The 16,175-nt window shown below is 38.5% G+C and overlaps 1 protein-coding gene and 1 non-coding gene across 2 annotated transcripts in view; one reads left to right on the forward strand and one right to left on the reverse strand.

Moving 5' to 3' along the window:
- NEK10 (NIMA related kinase 10) overlaps nt 1–16,175 on the reverse strand; it is a 233,142-nt gene that overhangs the window by 85,451 nt on the left and 131,516 nt on the right. The window contains exons 24-25 of the mRNA XM_045903905.2: nt 3,116–3,245; nt 2,506–2,576 (exon numbers count right to left, since the gene is read on the reverse strand). Coding sequence (XP_045759861.2) covers nt 2,506–2,576; nt 3,116–3,245 — 201 coding nt within the window. The remainder of the gene's footprint in view (nt 1–2,505; nt 2,577–3,115; nt 3,246–16,175) is intronic.
- LOC123835010 (U6 spliceosomal RNA) lies at nt 7,602–7,708 on the forward strand. Its single transcript, XR_006788575.1, has one exon. It is a non-coding gene; the product is annotated as a U6 spliceosomal RNA (small nuclear RNA).

A 16,175-nucleotide genomic window follows, 5' to 3' on the forward strand; every position in this document is an offset into this window, starting at 1 on the left:
ATTTTCACTCTATCGCACTTGTAAATAACCTTTAGTTTTCTCCTCAGTACTCGAGATAAATATTCAAAACCCTCAACATGGCCTATCAGACCTAGTCAATCTGGCCCCCATCAGCCTCCCCAGCCCTAATCATTCTTTGGCTATTCTCGCCCTGACTTAACATGCTACATCTTCAATTTCTTTTAGTTCCTCAAACTAATAAGCTCTATGCTGGTCTATGGTATGCTTTCTCCACACTTAACTATTTGAGAATTAGTGGTTGTTCAGGTCTCAGATTATATGTTCTTTCTTCATAGAAACTTCCCAAAGTCCCTAGACTAGGCCAAGTCCTTCTGGAATCTCTCATTGCTCCAATCTTTATCCAATTTATCATAATTTGTTTTGTATAATTAATTCCACAAATAGCAACACTACAATTATTAATAACAATATCTAATTTTATTGAGGGTTCACTAAGTGCTGGGTACTGTTCTAAAAGCACTAGAAGCATTATCTTATTTAATCTTCAGAACAAGCCCGTGAGTAGTTACTATTGCTACCTATACATCACAGATGAGAAAAGGAGGTAGGTGGAAGAATAGGGATTAAAATCCAGCTGATTCTAGAACCTATTAACGTTCTTAACTTTTCCCTATAATGTTGGTACCTGACTCCTCCACTAACTTGTTAGCCCCAAGATACATGGATACCAATAGCCAGGGAGCCTGTCAGAAGCAAATTACGATCCTGTTTGCCCAGTGCCACAAAATCAGAACAATGTCTCTGTACATTTTCTCTGTACCACCCCTCCCCTGCTCTTTGTGGTGTTCAAATACCTATGAGAAGGAGAAATTAAATAAGTAAATCTGGTATTCTTGTCTTGACATCTCTGGAGACTTCTTGAATTTTTTAGGCACTTTCCAGAAAACAAATAGCAGAGAACAGGACTAAATTGTGGAGATGAGCAATTTAAATACATTTGTCTGGATTCATTAGCAACAGGGCACGATCTAATATATGCAGAATTCAGATTATTCAGAAAGGGGTTTCAGCTCATTTCCCATAATATTAACAATGATAATTGCCAATATTGCTTAAGAGTTACCATTCACCAAGCTCTATGCTAAGTGATTTTTCTAGTTACTTTGTATAATTATCACACCAGCCTGATGAGGTTGATATTATTACAATCCCCTTTTTACTGGATGAGGGAACAGAGATGCAGAAAGAATGGTCAAATGTTTTTCAGAGTCTGCAGTTAGTGAAACTCAGCCCCGGCGGGGCCTAGGCCCTTTAGAACAGTAGGACACCATTGTGCTAAGCAAAGAAAGATTCAGGATACAACCCTACAAACTGTGAGGAGTATCTATTAATGCAAAACGATGGGCTGGGAGGTGAAAGTGAAGGGAATACATCCCTTATATTCCATCAGAGGTAGTGCTAAGTGCCAGGATAGATACAGAACCAATGTAAAGGGAATTGGGCAGGAGAATGGATAGATATTCTATCTGGGGTGACTCTGGGATTTCTATAAAAATAATAAGGATTTGACTCAGATTGATGGGGCAGGAAAGTAATCTTGAGCCAACTAAGGAACGTACGTTGGTATAGAAATAACGATCAGTCAGAAAACAAGTCATTTATTCGGATAACCAGTATTTGTTAAGGGTTGATCTTGTCCCAGGCACTGCTCTGGGTGCTGAAGAGCTATGAACCAGACTGGAAAAGTCTCTGCTGTTGTAGAGTTTTCCTTCTGGTGGGGACGAGACAGGCAATAAAGAAACAGGTCTGCACACACACGCATGTTCCAGAGGGAACATGTTTAACATACCAGAGGGAAGAGAAGTCCAGGAAAAGGGAAGAGCAAAGACAAAGGGCCAGAGGCAGGCGCATGCCAGGACTCGCAGGGAGCTCCCTGTGGCTGGCAGCGAGGGAGCAGAAGGAAAGTGGGAGGGAAGGGTGACAGATCAGCTGGGACAAATCCTGTGAGGTCAGAACTTTGCAAATGCAACAGGAAATGACTTTCATTAAACTCCTACTATACTGATGGCTGGAGCACTTCTTTCTGACTTTCTTTGAAAAATTATTATACAACATAACATTACAATTTAGAAATAGAAATGAAAAAGTACTTGCAATTTTATCATCTAACATGGCCTTTTTCAGTTTCCTATGTCCTTGTCTAGCCTTTTCCAACATCCATGTATACATTTACAGTTTTTATCATAGTTACAAACAGCTCTACATCCTGTTAGCTTCTTATCATCTTTGTTTTACAGGTTGATACAAAGCCTTCTGAATAATCATTCTAATGGCTGCATAATATTTCAAGTGCATATCCACTTCCTCTTGGACACACTTCAGTGGCTTCCAGATGGTCACCATTACTGATGATGCACAAATATTTTTCTAGGTTTGGATTATTTGGGAGCCCTTCCACTTCATGAATATTTACTTGGTAAATTCGTAGAGATGTGAGGTATTTCTTGATAATCTCTATAGGTTTGAAATTGTGAGACTAATTACCTGCTGATGGTATCTGTCACTTTCTCAGAGTAGATGCCTTCTGGCACTGGTTCATAAACCGCCTCCACTATCTGCAAAATAGACAGACTAGCATGATGGACGTAAAGAGGCCATTAGTATGTACAATACTTGGCCACAACATGAGAGCTACTCAATGAGCATTATAACCATGCACAAATTTTAATCAGAAACAAAAACATCCCAACAAATAAAAAATTAACATCAATTAAACAGCTCTTGAGCACAGATTGTATTCTTCAAGCTGAGTTAAAGTTAGCCTCAGATTCATAATAAATGATGTGTAGGATACTATAATGTGACGATTATAGGCAGTCCAAACCACAATTAAAAATAAAAGACCAAAAGTAATTTGATATGTTTATTTGTATAATTTTCTATGATAAATGAGGACAATTATAGGGGGAATGCACCATAGCACATGATGTATATTTAGAAGAAAGGGGAAAAAATGAGCTGGATCATGTGGCCAATAAAACAATGTGCCTGCTTTTAATTGACGGTTTTATAAAAATCACAAATGTTCTATTTAGGAAGAAAAAGAATGGCATTTTTAGCAACAAAGACCCTTTTGTCTCCCAACACTGCTTACTTTTGTAGCCAGGGAGAGCATGTTGGTGCTATAGAAGGGAGGATTCAGAGTTGCCATCTGATAAAGGATGCAGCCGGCTGCCCAGACATCAGCCTTCTCCCCATACGGCTCACTCTTCAGTACCTCAGGGCTGAATTAAAATAAGGGTGTTAATAGATACTGAAAAAGGGAGAAGAAATCAGCACAGAAAAAGAGTCCAATTTTCAAGCAATAGTTGGAGATACGCGAAAAAAGAATTGAAACTCTTTCTCACTAATTCAAGTAAATGTATTAAAAAGTATCTTTGAGTTCTCCCAGACTCAGATGAATCAAGAAGCATGATCAAACAATTCCATTTTAAGCACTAAATATCAATGAACCATATAAATATTGCCTATTAAGTATACAAGGAAGTTTTATTTCCAGAAACAATTACCCCTCTGTGGTAGATGGAATTGTTGGCCCCAGTTCTTTACTATTCTGGAGATTTTGTGCATCTCACTCTTACAATGGCCTCTTGGTGGGCAGTATTCATTACCCACCCCTGCCTCTGGTTTTGTTTTGTGTTGCTTTGGCCAATGGAATACGGAAATGTCAGTGAACCAGACCAGAGCCTTTGTCTTAACAAATACTGAGGGCTTTCATTTGTCCTCCTAAGAGATTCTGTCCATTACCAAGAGAAGAACATATCCCAGTGACTGCTATCCCACCAGCCTGGGCCCAGCAGAAGATACATGGAGTAGATCTAACACAGACAATGCATAAGCCTACAGCCTAACGGAGAACTTGCCCAGAAGACCCAGACCTGTGAGTCTGACAATAAATGCTTATTGTTGAATGCCACCAAAATTTTTGTGATTTGTTAATCAGCATTATTATGGGAAAAACTGACTGATACAGTACCCTCCCCTCTGCTACTCAACTCCAGCCTATAAAGCAGGAAGAAGACCATATTTAAATATGTTGCAGAAAATGACAACATCCATCATGTTCATGTCTTCTGAATTTGCCTTTCCAATATGGACATGGAGGCTGTCAGCTTTTAAATAAACTTAAGCCATGAGAATTTATGGGTTTGACTTTTTTTTTTTTTTAATGTGGAGGCAAGTGCAGTTCCCCTGGATATTTTGAAGTAATAGAAGTTTCCTCTATCATATTTGTAGAATGAAACTCAGCAAAGGGTTGAAAGCATTTCATACCCACATGTCCTAAATTAAGTAGTTTAGCAATTCAGTCCTACGATATGTATTTAGGACTGTGCTCAGCCCTCTACATAAATAGAGTAGGGATTAATGGTTAACTGTGATGGTGGGTTAAGGTATAAAGAAACTGACAAACTGATATTAGAACAATCAGAGTAGACATAAATCAATGTTGACTATGAAGAATAATCAAGGAGTTGCTATTTTTGCGAGATTATGAAGAATTTCTGGTTTCAGATTTACATTATGTGCTTGCAGAGGAAAGTATGATTTCTAGGGCTCTCAGTTGAGCACTTTCATTTTTGGTATTGAGCTCAATGATATGGCAAGGGGGAATTGGAAATGAAATTTCCAGAGCTCTGTTCTTTCTAACTGTATAAAAAGTGTCTCCTGTTGTCACCTGGTCAACTGTTCACATTAAGAAATGCCTTAACAAGAAATAATGTCCTCTACAGAAAAATAAAAAAAAGTTTTGGTTCCCCACAGGCAAATTTCTCAGGTTTTAATCTATAGAGAACTCAGAGGATTTGTTTCATATTTCCAAAAGCTCATGAAGCAGATGCTATGACTGTTCTACCCATTTCCCCTCAGACCCTTTTTCCATTTCCTGTTCCTGGTATGCTTTCACTCTCAACAGCCAGCATCTGTATTTCTTTGGAATATTTCTTCTGAAAAAATAATTACTCAACCTGGGGGAAAACACTTGTTAAGAACAGAGTTTACTCAGTTGATTGTTCTCATCATTTCACCTCCTCCTCCTTCTCACTGAAGACCACAAACTCCTCTTTTTCCCACAGGTGTGCCCCTTTACACTGTGGCTTTGCAGCTCCCATTAAAGGAAAGAGTCTATTTCTCTACCCCTTGAATCTGGACTTAATATTCTTGCTTTGGCCGAGAAGATACCAGCAAAAGTGATACAAGAAGAGACTTAGAAAGTACTTACTCTTCAGGGCTTTCTCTTCCTTCCTGCTCTTGAAAACCCTATAAACACCACCAGGTGGCTCAGCCCAGGTCTGCCTGCTGGATGATGATAATATATGACCCAATTACCTCCACCACCACTACCCACAGACAGTCAACCATAAGACCTGTGAGTGAAGCCATTGGAAACCAGGTAACCACAATGCACACTGAGCCCAGCCAATACTCTGATCAGCAATCCTCACTGGGACCAGCCCAATTGGCCAACACACAGTGTATTGATTAAAAAAAAAAAAAGTTTATTGTTTTAAGCCACTAAGTTTTGAAGCAGTTTGTCAAAGTTAGCTTATATAATAGCTCTTATCAGATTTTCAAAGTTGTGCATGAGCCCCTGAAAAAAGACCAAGAATTACTTCTCTGAAAAAGAATAAGAAAGGGAAATTAAAGACAAAGAACATGGTTGCCAACTATCACTTTTCTTCTGGGGTAAACTTCAACTATTTTCTAAGGTAAGAATTTCATAATTACAATCAAAAGCAATGACAAACAGAACACAGAGTCTGGTTTCTAGAAGGCACAACAAAATGTTCTGTTATGGTCTGAATTGTGTCCCCCCCGAAATTCATATGTTGAAGTCCCATCCCACTACTTCAGAATGTGACCATATTTTAAAGTAAGATCGGTATGAGATGATTAAGTTAAGATGATACCACTAGGATGGGCCCTAATCCAATATGACTGGTATCCTTACAAGAAGAGGAAGAGACACCATGAGCGTGCATATACAGAAGAACAACCATGTGAAGATGCAACAAGAGGGTGGAATCCTGGCATCTGTAAGCCAAAGGAGACAGGCCTAAAAGGAAGTTAAACTGGCCAACACTTTGATCTTGGACTTCCAGCCTTTGGAATTGTGAGAAAATAAATTTAAGCCACCCAGTCTGTTTGCATTTTTGTTATGGCAGCCTTAGAAAACTAATGCAGGTTCTATGAGAAAACCTATTCATGTTTTTTCACCTTCAAAAGAACCCAGCCTTTTGGAAATATGGCTAAAGTCACTGATTCAGCCACAACTTATAAATATCATATAAGTTTTTTGGTGGTTATTATTTAGAAAACCCTTGAAAAATAATTTGTTGTTTTTCCAGTTTCTCTGCTTAAGGTGAGCCCAACCACATTTAGAAAAATACAGAGATTTATAGCTAGCAATGTTTCATTTAGAGGAAAGAAGTTAAATAGTATATACACACACAATTTAAAATGGGTTTTCATTTTCCAAACAAAAACATTAATCTGTATTTTAAAAATGGTTATTCCTATGTGATCCAGTCATCTAAAATCTTTTAGTGATAAAATAAAACATAACTTAGGCAATATTAAACAAAAATAGGGGCTCTTCTGGCATAGATTAAAATATTTACAATTAGGTGTGTAAAAATTACATCCATTGTCAGTTATACATCAATAAAAAAGTATTTATTTTTATTATTGCTGATCTAATGTACAACATGGTGACTATAGTTAATAATAATGTATTATATACTTGAAATTTTCTAGAAGTAGATCACAAGTATTCTCATCACACACACAAAGAGATAACTATGTAATTGAATTTAAATAAAATAAAATTTCAAAAAAGAGGTAACTATGTGAGGTGATGGATATGTTAATTAGCTTGATTGTGGTAATTATTTCACAATGTGTAAGTACACTGAAACATCACACTGTACACCTTAAATATATACAATTTTTATATATACCTCTTTAGTTGTATATACCTCTACAGAGCTGGAAAAAAATTTTAAGTGAAGCCACGGGTATTAAAGAGTTAAGTGGGTGGCAAGGAACAATGTGTATTTATTATAAATATTTTAATAAATAAGTAAACATAACTCATAATCAGCAGCCTTTGAGATGAGGCTGGACACTAAACATGACCTCTGTTTTACAAAGTCATAAATTCACATATTGATAGTGAAAATAAGGTAGAAGAAAGATGAGGTTGGAAGGATGCTTAATCTAATTTTTTTTAAAAAGATAAACTTTTCATTTAGATTTTAAAATTCCACCACTAGCCCTTCACTGATATATCAACAATTAAGTTGCTAATTGCCAAGGATTCTTATTTACGAAGTGAGGTAAACAAGAAAAACAGTGGACCTTGATGTCTTTTAAAACATTTTAAAATATGAATATTTTGATAACTCTTAAGTAATTCAATAATAAGATGATTTATGTAAGTTTGGAGGGGGCACTTTTTTCCTTTAAACAGACCAAAGTAAATGAAATTAGATAACAGATGTTAAAAGGTTTTGTGTGTAGGTAAGTATATTCTTCCTTCCTGCAGTCATCATATTATCATGTTTGTTAGAGTTTTGATTATTGGACTCATTTTGTCAGCACATGTACTAAAATTAGAATGATGGAGTAAAGATTAGCCTGACATATGCACAAGGATGACATGCAAATTTGTGAAGCATTCCATGTTTTGGAAACAGTAAGATGACAGGCAAAAGGTACTGTACATTAGGACTATCTGCTAGTCAATAAAGTTGTTTCCTCTAGGGGTAAAGAGTAACAATTCTGATCCTGCTATATATGTATCCTGGAATTAGCAGATGGCAAAAGCCAGACTTCTCACTGTTGGAGAGGGAATCTATAGATAAGCAAGGAAAGAAGTAGGTTAGATGTACTCTACCACAGGGTATTAAAATAGAGTTGGAGACAACACCTTGAACTCATGTTTAGCCTATTATTAATGCCTGTGGTTGCATGTAGAAATAGTTACAGATACCTGTATGTACACAGGTTAGTATTCACTATATCTCCTTGCTCTGCCAGCTGATAAGGCCTAGAAATGACAATATTCCAGTAGCAATGAGCACTCTTAGCACCAGATCTTTTCTTTCTTTCTTTCTTTCTTTCTTTCTTTCTTTCTTTCTTTCTTTCTTTCTTTCTTTCTTTCTTTCTTTCTTTCTTTTTCTTTCTTTCTTTCTTTCTTCCTTCTTTCTTTCTTTTTTTTTTTTTAAGATTTTATTTATTTATTTGACAGAGAGAGACACAGTGAGAGAGGGAACACAAGCAGGGGGAGTGGGAGAGGGAGAAGCAGGACTCCCGCTGAGCAGGGAGCCCAATGTGGGGCTCGATCCCAGGACTCTGGGATCGTGATCTGAACTGAAGGCAGACGCTTAACCACTGAGCCACCCAGGCGCCCCCTTTCTTTCTTTCTTAAGAGAGAAAGAGCACATGAGTGTTAGGAGGGAAGGGCAGAGAGAGAGGGAGAGAGAGAATCTTAAGCAGGCTCCATGCCCAGAGCAGACTGCAACACGGGGCTCCATCTCACGACCCTGAGATCATGACCTGAGCTGAAATCAAGAGTCATACGCTTAACCAACTGAGCCACCCAAGTGCCCCCAGATCTTGGTTTTTAATACCATTCTCTAAGAAAAAGAATCAGGACTCCTTGGAGAAATGCCTGATTCTAGGACTGGGGGCAGGACATATATACTAAATGAGCCTGGAGCATCTTGTATTGCCAGCAAGTTAGTGTTCAAAAGAAAAAAAAAAAAAACTTATAATGATGAGGTTATGTCAAAGGGACACAGAACATAACCTAAAGAACTCCCAGTGACCAAATGTGGAACAATTTGAGCAGTAAGATAAATGAAATAGTACATTAGTCAGTTTGAGGTACCATAACAAGACCACAGATGGAATGTCTTAAGCAAGAATAAACAGGAATTTATTTCTCACAATTCAGAAAGCTGGGAAGTCTAAGATCAAGGTACTAGCCAATTCTGTACCCCCACAAGGGCTCTCTTCCTGGCTTGCAGATGGCCACGTTCCTGCTGTATCCTCACATGACTGGGGGGTGGAGGGAGGACTGTGCTGGGGGGTGACTGATCTTGTTATAAGAGCACCTATCCCATCATGAGGACCCCATCTTCCTGATCTCATCTAACCTAATTACTTCACAAAGGCCCATCTCCAAACCCCAGCACAGGACCTTCAGAGAACAACTAGTTTTCACCTAAAGCCAGGAGGTGAAGTTTCAGAGGAGAGACTAAGAGGAGACTGCTAATCTCAGAAGGCATTCCAGGGGGGTTGAAGTAGAAGAGCAGGGCAGAGGGAAAGGAATGGTGGTCAATGACAGTCAGTGGAGAAGAGACCCAGGGCACGGTCAGGGATAACAGCACTCCCATCCTCTCTGACAGCAGTGGCCCATCTGGGTCCTTGAGCCTAGTCTCTCCTGCTCTAGGCCACCCTCTCCACAACCACTAAAGTGACCTTCCCCTAACGGAAAGCATCCCTTCACCACTTCCAGGGAACAGATCATGTTCTGCCATTGCCCTGTGAGTGGCACCCATTAAAAAAAACAAAAACAAATAATGTAAAATCCTTCCTTGACCCCGAGTCCTCCTGTAAGTACCACCTTTTTCTTAATTTCCAAGCAAAGTCTTTTGAAAGAGTAATTCCTCTTTGCCCTCTCCACTTCCTCACCCCCCATCCATCATTCAACCCAACCCTAGTCCAGCATCTATTGCTATCTTGCCATTGATAGGGCTCCTCCTTAGAGCACCAGTGGATTACTCATTGCCTCACTTGTTTTAGGTGACTTCCCTGAAATTTTTGACACTATCAACGGAAACTTGTCGAGACATTATTTTTTTCATTTATTCAATAAAGTTACAAAGTACCAGGCACTGTTCTATCCGCTTAGAATATATCAACAAAGCCACTTGCTTCATGGAACTTACCTTCCAGTAAGAAATGGGGGTCAGGGAAGATAAAAAGCATAACATAACTATTAAAAAGTAAATGACATTACATAGTATTTTAGTAGGTGATAAATGCTATAGGAAATAGAAAACTTGGATTAGAATAAAGGAGGTCAGGAGTGGGTGGGCAGAGGCAGGTTGCAATAATAGAAAGTGTAGTTCCTTCTGTCCTCTCAGTTCCCATATAATGGTGGTTTCTTTCATCCACGTGTTAAATGATGTTTTTCTTCTCACTCTTCAGTCTCTCCTTGGATAATTTCTTTCACACCCAAGGCTTCCATTAAAACCATATGTGGACAATTCCCAGATCTAATCACCAACCACTTGCCCCTCAGGCACACACACCTCATCCTGTGGTGGCTCTGTTATAAACCACTGATTCTTAGGATAAAGTGCTGGACTCTGAATGATTTGTCTATTTTACCAAACAGAGCTGAGAACCCAACCACTGTCAACAACCCTCACACTTTCTGAAAGTTCTTTTTTGGGGGGAGAAGGGGCAAAGGGAGAGAGAGAATCTGAAGCAGGCTCCATACGCAGTGCGGAGCCCGACATGGGCCTGATCTCAAAACCCTAAGATCATGACCTGAGCTGAAATCAAGAGTTGGCCACTTAACCAACTGAGCCACCCAGGTGCCCCTCTTGAATTTCACGGGCTGTTTCTAAGGTATAGCAAAAGTGCCAAGGCATCTCTGCAGACAAAGACCAGAGCTTCTGTATCAGGGAGATAGTCCCAGAGAGCCATCTTAAACTCTGGGGTCTGTTTTCTTCATAATTCCTGGTGGGATCTGTGACTATTTTTGCTCCAACATTACCTCCTGAGGCAAATATTTCTTTTTATTTTTCTACTTCCACCTCTGCTTCCATTTGCACTTCAAACTATCCTTTGGTTTTTAAAGATGTGTGTGTGTGCACATGTGTGCACACGTGTGTATGTGTGAGGGTGCACGTGTATGTGGGCACATCGGAACTTTTTCTTAATCTGAGAGATTCGGGACTGGCTACTCTGCATCCCACTGAACCTTTCTGATCTCAAGATCCAATGTTTCCACAGCATCTGCCACTTCAGATTTATCCCCAGTTCCTGGTGTGTCCACCATTATCACACTAGTGACCCACAGATAAACTTAACCTGCCAAATGCTAGTACTTGCCACAGAAGATAAACTTATAATATGTGACAGCTGTGAGTTCATAAGAATGAGCTTATATATAGCACTAATGAGCAGAAAGAAATTCTAGAGCTGAGGGAGATTCATTTGTTGAAGGGCATGTGAAATTAAGAAGAAATTAGAATTTTTAGAGAAATTGAAAAGCTATTATTGAGAAAGTATCTCATTGGCAATATAATGATGTTGCATCTTAAAAGTGGTGTTGGGAGACATCATAAAAGAAAATTTTGTCTAACAAATATTAGAAATTACTAATAAAAGAATCTTGAGTTGTTTAGGACACAGTTAAGGCTAAATGTTTAGAAATAAGTTTCTTTTATTAAAATAATTCACCCAGTAATATTTGCTTCACTGGGTAAGGATAGAAAGGGATTTTTGCATCCCACTGCAATGTATTAATTCTAAGTCTATTATAAAAGTACATTTAGTTCTCAGGTTCTGGCTATCAAACTTTCATCTCCCTAGACTGACTTAAAGAAGAAGGAGAAGGAGAACGAATTTATCATTGTTAAGTGAAAAAGAAACAAAACTGTAAATTTTAAAAGAATATAAACTGTCTGGGAACACAGGATCCAAGATTTGCTCACTCAAGGATGCAAAAGTCCCTATGAATTCATGAGGACAAAAATCTGACCTGAAGTGACATAATTAAATATAAAGGCCAATAATTATAGTTTGTTGAGACTGAAAAGCAAATTATGCTCTTAGAATGATTCTATATAGAATGTTTAGCAATAATAGGATGGATAAAGTGCATGCATGCACACAAGTACGTGTGTGTGTGTGTGTGCATGTCGGCATATGTTTCTGATTGTTGGAGGTGGGTAAAATGTTTCTGAGAAATAGCTCACAAAAACAATCCCTATGGTGGGATGGGAATCAATGAGAATGAATGGAAATGAGGGAAGTTGGGAGAACCCATGGGAAATAAGTGGCAAGGGGCATTTTCTAGAGAATGAGCAATGCAACACTGAGATACCAGTGAGATGAGCAGAGCTTAGCGAAAAGCACTCTAGGCAGAATGATGAATGCATTTGCAAGATCCCTCCATGTTCTGATTTTTTTTCTATGAGACCCTACTTACTAAGTACCTGCAGGCATAGATAGAATATGGTCTAGTCCCTCTAGAGCCACAGAAGTGAAAGGGCATTCTCATCATCCCAGTGTGTTCCCCACTATGCAAGGGTGAAGGGAGTGAAGAGAAGGGGAGACAGAGACACGGGGGTGCTGCCACTAATGCAATGGCAAAGGAAACAGGGAGAAAAGGAATTCCACAGGACTGACTGGATGGGAGAAAGAGAATAAGGGAAGGGAAGACCCCTCATTTCCTGGCTCCCAAGTGTCTGGCTTGAATGATGGGCTGGGTATCAGTATCATTAACATAGATACAGGGTAAGCAGGTGTGGGACAAGAAACTAGATCAATTTGGAATATAGTAATTCATGCCTATGAGATCCACAGTTGAGGATAGCCAATGGGTAATATCATTCTGGATATTAACAGTCACTTAAAGTCTTATCCTTAGAGGTTCTGAACCCTGGTATCAGGGAAATGTTCTCAGTTCATAGAAGCCTGCTGCCAGTAAGCAGATAAACAGATTTGATATCTAAACAGTTCCAATACTGTTCTAAACACTTCTTATAGAGAGAAAAGAGAATTGGATGACACATTCAAGAACCATGGAATAATATACTCTGCCTGAAGAAAACTGGCTGCACCTTTATCACAAATTTTAGGGCCTGCCTGCCCCTAAGTTGCATCTAGGATTGGCAGCATTAGCCAACAGAAATCCAAGACACTCAGTTAAATTTGAACTATTAAAATAATGCAATATTTGGGACAAATTTATACTAAAAAAATACAATACCTGGGACACAAATTGAAAAACTCCTTGTTGTTTATCTGAAATTCAAATTTTATTTGGCATCCTGTATTTTATCTGGCAACCCTAGCTGCAATGTTATTTGTGTACTCTCCATTGTCAAGTCATCCTTCTTATAGAAAGGCATACAAAAAGCTACTTACATATTAAGTATGGTTTTCTTCACTTACTTTATAAAAATAATGAAAGCAGTGTATTTATATGGGCATTTGGGACATTTCTCAAAAAGTATCGCATTTCTCTCATGTTGCATGTAGAAATGTATTAATGTGTCTTAACACCAATGAAATCAATGATTAGAAACTCCTTTTAAAGTACAAAACACATATGAATATATGAAATTAAATCCAGGCCCCAATGAGCATATCTTATCTGTAAGTGATTTAGTTAAATAATAAATACACTGGACTATGATTCATCATAATAGCCTCATTAGTTCCAAGGTTGAGGTAGGCATTGACTGGTTTCTAGACGCCAAACCTTCGCATTGGGTCACCTGCCTCCTGTGGACTGGGTTCAGGGAGATGTAGGATTCAGACCCCCAGGCAACATTTTACAAGCTAGAATGGCAAGACACTCACTGGAAGAGTTATCAATATACTTCGCTGAACGAGTGGTAATGACTCTTTTTTTTTTTTTTAAAGATTTTATTTATTTATTTGAGAGAGAGAGAGAATGAGAGAGAGAGAGCACATGAGAGGGGGGAGGGTCAGAGGGAGAAGGAGGCTCCCTGCCGAGCAGGGAGCCTGATGCGGGACTCGATCCAGGGACTCCAGGATCATGACCTGAGCCGAAGGCAGTCGCTTAACCAACTGAGCCACCCAGGCACCCCAGTGGTAATGACTCTTAAAACTAAAACTGACCCTTGGGCTCAGGTCATGATCCTGGAGTCCCAGGATCGAGTCCCGCATCGGGCTCCCTGCTCAGCAGGGGGTCTGCTTCTCTCTCTGACCCTCCTCTCTCTCATGCTCTCTTTCTGTCTCTCTCAATAAAATAAAATAAAAAATCTTTAAAAAAAAAAAAAACTAAAACTGACCCATCATTTCACTGACTAATGCAATACTTCTTTAAACCAGGGAAGCATTTATATGTAATGTATATAAAACTCATGATAGTACAAAGACTAAATAGATTGATGCTGTCTTATGCAAAATAGGACCTATGAATACCAGTGTGGCTGTCGATCGGCCTTTAACTGATGTGATATTTTAACTGGAAAATGAAGTCAAGTTAGACTCAATTTTCCTTTCCCCACTAGGATCAGCGGACACTGCTCAGGTAGCACAACTGATTTCAGATCATTTTATATGACACTGCAATTTACTGCAGTGCAGAATCTGTTCATGAGATAATTATGTGCAAGTGTCATGAAAAATTTTGTGTTGTACAAATGCAAAGTGCCATAATCATCATCATCATCCTTTATTATATAGGGAAATCTGGCACCTTTCATGAGGGCTGTGTCAATAAGTGGGTTAGGAAAAAAACAGGCATCACAATAGACATGGTAGTGAAGATGGAACAGTCATATTTCTGAATCCTGAAGACAGATGTCTGACTGGACAACCAAATGACTATTTGACCTTTGGCCTATTCAAGTCAAAGTCAAATAGGCCAAGGACTTTTACCACTCTCAGTGAAAAAACTTAGTAGTGCTGACCATGCTGTCAGGCTATCTTTTCCACCAGGTCCAATTTGAGAAAAGTATGTGTGATCTCGAAACACTAGTGGTGGCTTACTCTCACCCTGTTGCAGCTATGTCAACCTCCCTCCAGATCTTTGCCCCTAGTTCATAGCAACACTTACCTAGTATGTTCACTCCCTTCACCACCAAGCAATACCAGCCTTTAACATATAGATCAAGTTCTACCTATTGCATGAAACTTCTTACCAAGCCAGCAAACACAAATGGCCTGACACCAAACTGAAAAAGCACTACAGCCCATACTCTTCCCTAATCATACTTTCATCGACTCAATAAATATGTATTGAACACCTACTATGTGCCAGGCACTGTTGTAGATGTTGGGACATAGCAGTGAATGAAACACACCAAAAAATCCCTGGCCTCATGACATTTACATTATGCTAAGGGAGACAATGAGCATAAGTAAATAAATACAAATTTAAGTGCAATGAAGAAAATAGATGTTATTTAAATGTAAAAGTATATTTCATGAGTTAGCATTTAACTGTTCTGTGGCATTAAGCAACTATTTGACCTTTGGAGGGTCTCAATTTTCTCATCTCTATAAGAGAGATTTATAAGATCTATTCCTATTTTGAAATGCTATGTTCAAAAAAAAAGAAAGAAAGAAATGCTATATTCACCAATTACGGTTTAAAAACATCTTAATGACAGATATATACACAGTTTTATAAGGAAGATTAAATTTGTTTTTCAGTGTGACCTAAACACGGGATAGAGTCAACATTATGTTCAAAATTAGAGTATTTGCTACTCAGAAACAAATCTGTGAGCAAATAATTTTTGATGATATATTACTTTTGCTACACTACTAAAACTTGTTTTTTATTCAAGATTTTTAAACAAAACAAAGGATTTTTTAATTCTAAAAGATAACTAGCACATATTTCAAAGTCACTTTTAAGAATTCATCCTTTTTTTTTAAGAACTTATTTATTTATTTATTTATTTATTTATTTGACCTGCTGAGCAGAGAGCCTGACCTGGGGCTCAATCCCAGGGCCCTGGGATCATGACCTGAGCCAAAGGCAGAGGCTTAACTGACTGAGCCACCCAGATACCCCAAGAATTCATCGTTTTTAATTGTAGATGTCTTAGACTGAACCCGCACTGTATTTCCTCATAAAATGCTGGGCAAATTGATCCTAAATCTGTAATTTTATGCAACTGAAGAAGAAAAGCAAAGCATTCCTCTTTCATCTCTTAAACAGAAGTTCCATAACTCTGAATATATGAAAAACCTTTGCCATGGCCTTTGGCAGCCTTCTCATAATTGATTTCACTCTGTCTCCCTGTTCTTGATAAGTAAATCATTTGCTAAACCCCAACAAAGAAAGCTATCAATAATAATAGATTCATTGTGATTTGGGGAGTATGGAAAAGCCTCCTTCACCCAAGGTATCTTCCCTGAGGCCATTG

Source organism: Mirounga angustirostris, unplaced genomic scaffold (genome assembly GCF_029215605.1).
Source record: "Mirounga angustirostris isolate CCGP_5_RB_7025 unplaced genomic scaffold, mMirAng1.0.hap1 SCAF_1, whole genome shotgun sequence".
In the NCBI taxonomy this organism is placed as follows: Eukaryota; Metazoa; Chordata; class Mammalia; order Carnivora; family Phocidae; genus Mirounga; species Mirounga angustirostris.